At 33.4% G+C, this 6,000-nt stretch overlaps 1 protein-coding gene and 1 non-coding gene across 5 annotated transcripts in view; one reads left to right on the top strand and one right to left on the bottom strand.

Annotated features, from left to right (window-relative positions):
- Nucleotides 1-2,272: 2,272 nt before the first annotated feature.
- Nucleotides 2,273-6,000, bottom strand: part of ADK (adenosine kinase) — a 507,420-nt gene continuing 503,692 nt past the window's right edge. For 3 of the 4 annotated variants that reach the window (XM_039235195.1, XM_039235194.1, XM_039235196.1), the window contains one exon: nucleotides 3,751-3,875. In XM_039235195.1, the coding sequence (XP_039091126.1) occupies nucleotides 3,751-3,875 (125 nt within the window). Of the gene's footprint in view, nucleotides 3,876-6,000 lie in introns of all 4 variants that reach the window. The other variant, XM_039235193.1, reaches the window with a different exon arrangement.
- On the top strand, nucleotides 5,748-5,850 carry LOC120233775. The gene has a single exon (XR_005528913.1). It is a non-coding gene; the product is annotated as a U6 spliceosomal RNA (small nuclear RNA).

The raw sequence follows: 6,000 nt of genomic DNA, 5'->3' as shown, positions 1-6,000 counted from the left end.
TCAAAGAGTAAAAAATGATAATACTTGCTTTTCAAAATTTGGTAAGAATATTAGCTTTTAGCCAAAGTTACTTGGACTTTAAGAATGTATGTCCCTCACCCTGATCTAAAAAAAAAGTCCTACTCTTTGATTTTTTCAGAGAAATAAAGCAGTAAAGGTACATATGATAAAGCCAGATGTATAAATTATAAGAAAACACAATAGCTACTCTTGTTCTTTATTTTCCTTTCTCTCCTACTCTGTTATATACTTGAGCACCCAGCCTATCTTCAAATGTTTGTACCATCTTTTCCAACCCTATGGAAGCAGTTTTCTGTCTTGATCACTTGCTGAGACTAGGCTGACTTCAATGTTCTAATTCTCCAGATCACCAAGCTTCCTTCCCCTAGGCCCCCAAATTATGTCTTCTGTGTACACTTTATTTGCCCAACTGTGACTCACAAATAAATGGCCTGTCTTTTTGGCTCACTACTCAGGTAAGAACTACCTTTCCCCACATATAGAGAGGCTAACTTTATTAAAACCACTGGTCTATAATTATACTTTAGAGATGTCACAAGTAATATATCTACATCTGGTGAATTACTTAGAGTAAAAGGATCACGGTTATTTGAAGCCAACCTGGGGCCAGAGCTCATGTCTTCTTGATAACTTCATTATTCTTCTCCCATACTGCATGTCCTCCCCCAAATATTTGTTAAACCAAGATACTATAAAGTGAGACTAGGTTAACTATTCCCCACTCCAAGGTGCAAAAACTTAGGTCACAGAGGGGAATGTGTAACAACCAGTCAGAGATTTCCTGAGATCAAGTCTGTTAGGCTAGTCATTATTTCTCCTTTGTCCTTTATCAAAACAGAGAAAAAAAAAAGTGTCATAAACTCAAGGACAAAATACACATATCCCAATGACTATTTTTTATTACAAGAGAGTTATGTGATCTGTGTGCATGTTGAGTGCTACCAAATAGTATACTTTGGAACCTCTTTTAGTGCCTGTCAGAAGCCTAGCTAGTGAGTGATACTTGACCAATAGTCTTGGGATAAGAAAGTTTCTCATCAGAAAGAGTAGAAAAAGTTTATCAGTGTCCTTCCTAAGAGAAAGACATTCTGTAGTAGTAGTTTTAATATGATGAAGATACCTTAGCACTTAAACTAATTGTTTTTGAGAGACAAAATTGGAGGACTTACACTTCCTAATTTCAATACTTACTCAAAGCTCCATAATTGAAACAGTCTGGACTGGCACAAGGATAAACATATAGACCAATGGCATGGAACTGAGAGTCCAGAAACAAAACAAAACCTTACATTTATGGCCAACTGTTTTTGACTCGGGTGCCTAGCCAGTTCAGTACTGGAGATAATAGTCTTTTCAATAAAGTGCTGGGACAATTGGATATTCACATGCGAGAGAATTAATTTAGACCCTCCATCTCACATATGTACAAAAATAAACTCAAAATGGATCAGACTTAAATCTTAGATAAAAAATGAATAAACTCTTAGACGAAAACAAAGGTGTTAGTTTTTGTGATCTTGGATTAGGCAAATCGTTTCTTAGGCATGAAACCGAAAGCACAAGTGACAAAAGAAAAAATAGACAAACTGGACTTCATACAAGTTAAAAACATCTGTGCTTCAAAGGACATATCAAGAATGTAAAAACTGACAAGAATGGAAAAAAAATATTTGTAAATCATATACCTGATAAGACATATTTAGAATATATAAAGAACACTTACAATTCAATAATAAAAGTACAAATCACTCAATTAAAAAATGGGAAAGGGATATGAATAGATATTTTCCACAGAAAAAATATAGATTGCCATTAAGCATATAAAGAGATGCTTAGTATCATTAGTTATTAGGGAAACACAAATCAAAACCACAGTGAAATATCCCTTCATAGTTCATGGTGTAAAGAAATTGAGCTCTCAAACCTTGGTGAGAATGTAAAATGGTGCAGTCCCTTTGTAAAAAGTTTGGCAGTTTCTCAAAAAGTTAAACACAGGGTTATCACGTGACCCAGTAATTCCACTCTTAGGTATATATCCCAAAGGACTGAAAACACAAAAAACTTGTACATGAAATGTTCATAGCAATACTATTCATAATAGCTAAATAGTGCTAACAATCCAATGTCCATCAACTGATGAACGGTTAAACAGAATATGGATATCTATATAATATTATTTGGCAAATAAAAAAAGTATTGATACATGCTATAAATGGGTGAATCTCAAAAACATGCTAAGTGAAAGAAGCCCGACACAAAAGAACACACATTTATTGACTCCATTTTTATGAATGTCCAGAACAGTCAAATTTATAAAGACAGAGAATAGATTAGTAGTTGCCAGGGAATAGGGGTGGGTGGGCATGGTAAATTGGGAGATACAGTGTTTCTTTTTGGGGTGATTAAAATGGTGATGGTTGTACAATTTTGTGATTACACTAAAATGCAATGAATCGTACATTTTAAAATGGAAATTTTATGGTATGTGAATTATATCTCAATTAAAAAAAGAAAAAGACAAGCAAGCATAGCATACCTTAAAGTTTTCCTAAGCATAAAAAAACAAAAACTTGAATTCTTTTCTATGGTTTGATTCAGTTTTATCAATATTATCTTTTTCTTCTTCAACAATCATAATCATAATGATAAAAATTGCAGGTACTTATTAAGCACTTACTAAACATGTAGCAAGCAAGCATTTTATACTTGGTGTTTTCTCTCAAATTATCTTAATGATCTTGTACATGGAGTTATTATCCCATTTTATAGAAAGGAAAATGAAGGTAAAAGAGGCTGAGTAATTTGCCCAAGGTTATATAAAGGTAATTAAGTTTGACTCCAGAGGTTCTATTATGCCATTTTGTCTTCCTTAAAACAATGACTTAATGGTCTCAAATACTAAGTTATTTTTCAATGTATTATGTTGTTTTTCTATCACCATCAATGAATTAGATACCATTTCAGGGTCCAGTATTAAATAATGATCTTAACCTCCTTATTTTGTTGAGCACAGGGCAAAGACAGAAAAAAATTCCTACATGACAAGTTTTTATTTGTATCAAATTACAGAATACCATAAATAAATATAAGATTATACTTTGAATACTGTAATATAACATAATTTGGCAACTTATTTAATTATCCAAAGTTTATTACATGTTTGAGTATGCACTAAAGAGATTATTTGGCATAACTTGGCAAGATACTTTTGTAACTTATTTGATCATTTATCATTTATATATGTGTTACACATATATGTATGTATACACATACACACATACATATATCCATACACATACTCCTAAATTAAATATCCTTGTATAAAAAGCTGAAGATTGATGTGTTAGAATTAATTCCTGTTTAAAAATCTATTATATTAAATCGCATCTGCATTCAAAGCAGAAATGTAAAAAAACTGATCAATTTGCTAAATACACATGAATTTACAAAGTAATTGAAAATGAAATAAAAATTTCCATTGAAATGTTATATTCCTGTTTAATCAACATTTAAGTAGCACTATCAAACTATGGAAATAGACATTATTTTTTTAGGCTATTGCGAGAATAAAGATTCTACTGAGCATTACTGTAATCCTCTAAATTAAGAATGAATATTATTATAGTAGGAAAAGATGGCAGATAATTTTCTTCTTTATTAATATGGGAATTCTCAGGAAGCAATCAGGGCAGTATCTATTCCACTGGGCTTGGATTTCCTGCTTTCCTATCAGTGGAAATCTGGCTTCTCAGGAAAAGTGCAGCCGGTCCGCCTAATTATGACGCTTGCTGCATAGTGACCAGCACGGATGCATTCAGTCAAGGGCTTGTCAGAGACCAGCTGAGACAGAAAACCTGGAACACAGACAAAAAGGAAGAACATGAGTATTGCCTAATAGCATCAGAAATGTCATATCGGGTCAGGCCAAAAAAATGGTCTATGTACCTATCTCTTTTTTCAGTCTTAATAGTGTTAAACTCCAAGTGTTAGAGTCCAAATGGAAGAGTTCGTCCCCCAAACATCATAGGTTTTCCTCAATATTTCTTTTAAAGAGCTCAAGTTGGGACAGGACAACTCATCAACAAGTCATTCTAGTCTTTGAAAGCCTAAAGTATCACACTTTCTTTAGTTTTGAGATTAAGAGTTGTGAGTAAGAAATACTGGCCAAATAATATTATCTTGGGTCTTTACAGCTGAGAAAGTATCAGTTACTCCCTCTCTCCATCTCTCTGGATTCCTTCTGTGTTGTTATTCCTACCATACTGCTTTTGGACAAAATTCTGCCGTATGGATATCTCTCCAAGTACAAATTTAAGAGTTGAAAAGTTATAAAGGACTTCCATCTCCCTTTTGCTCCCAGAAGCAACTGTGAAATAATTTCTATAGTCAAGTGCCATAGACCAGTTTGACATTAAAATAAATGTGATAAAGTAGAAAATAGTGTTAAGGACTTCTGTTTCTGACCAAGAAGAAATAAAATTAAGGCAACCGGATTTGTCCTTTTTCCAGAAATTACTAAAATTAAAGACAAAGTATATGAAGCAAAGTTTTTCAAATACTATAAAAGACTCGTGAAGGGAGGGAAACAAATAGGGTAAACAATAAAAGTGTTCTAGCTCACCACCTAGAGAGAGCTAGAAGGCCACAGTACAAGAACAGCAACCGAGGGAGAGTTCAACAGTCTCACTGAGTCGTGAAGGTGGATTTGGGAGTCTAAGTAGGACAAATTTAAATATCTAGGCAAACTGATCGGGGAAAAAAAGAGAGAAGACATAAATGACCAGTATTGGGAATAAGAGAGGTGATGTCACGATAGAATCTCTATACACTAAAAGAAAAATAAACATTAATAATTTTATATCAATAGATTTGATAAAGTAGATGAACTGGACAAATTCCTGGAAAGACACAAATTATCAAAGCTCAGGAAGAAACAGACAGCCTGGCTAGTCTTGTACTTACTAAACACATTAATTTTTCAGTTAAAAAACATCCAATAAAGACAGTTTCAGGTCCAGATGGTGTCACTGGTGAATTCTACCAAATATTTAAGGAATAAAAATAGTATCAATGCTATACAATAACCTCTTTAGAAAACTGAAAATACTTCCCAGCTTATTCCTTGAGGCTAGCATTACTCTGATATATATATAAAAAAAGCAAATATTTTAAAGAAAATTTTAGCAAAGCAAATCCAATAGTATATTTAAAAAGATAATAAATTATTATTATCCTAGGAATGCAAGGTTGTTCTAACATTAAACACTAATCAATGTAATATACCATAACTAAGAAAACCATAAGATCATCTAATAGAAGAAGAAAAAGCATTTGGCAAAATCCAAATAAATTACTAATAACAACTTTTAGCAACCTAGGACTAGAAGGGATCTTCCTCAACCTGGTAAAGGATACTTAGGAAAAATTTACAGTTAAATGGTGGATGATGGAATGTTTTCCCCTTAGGATCAAGAACAAGACAAAAATGTTTACTCTTAAACATTGTACTGTACTGAAGACTTTAGCCAGTATAATAAGGCAAACAAAAGAAATAAATAAAAGTTGGGGCGCCTGGGTGGCTCATTTGGTTTAGTGTCGGACTCTGAATGGGCAACATGGAGCTAGCTTGGGATTCTCTTTGTTTCTGCCCCTCCCTTGCTCTGTCTTTCCAAAATAAATAAATAGACATTTTAGAAACAAAGAAATAAATAAAAGGTATCAAATGGTTGCTTTGACAGCATGTATAGTAAAATTGTAATGATACCGAGAAGCTTAGCATGGCCCCTGAACAAGGACAACAAGCAAATTCGTTAAGTGTTCCATATTTAAAAACAAAGGCATTAAGATGGAACAAGAAGTGAAGCTATCTTTATTTGTAGATTGCATGTTTGTCTATGCCTATGGTTCTCAATAGTGGGTGATTTTGCCGCCCACCAGAGGACATTTGGTAATGTCTGGCAATTTCTGGTCGTCACAGCT

This window comes from Hyaena hyaena, unplaced genomic scaffold, assembly GCF_003009895.1.
Source record: "Hyaena hyaena isolate Hyena2069 unplaced genomic scaffold, ASM300989v1 scaffold_97, whole genome shotgun sequence".
Lineage (NCBI taxonomy): Eukaryota > Metazoa > Chordata > Mammalia > Carnivora > Hyaenidae > Hyaena > Hyaena hyaena.
Note: the sequence above shows the minus strand (reverse complement) of the source record. Positions and strands in the feature narration are given on the sequence as shown.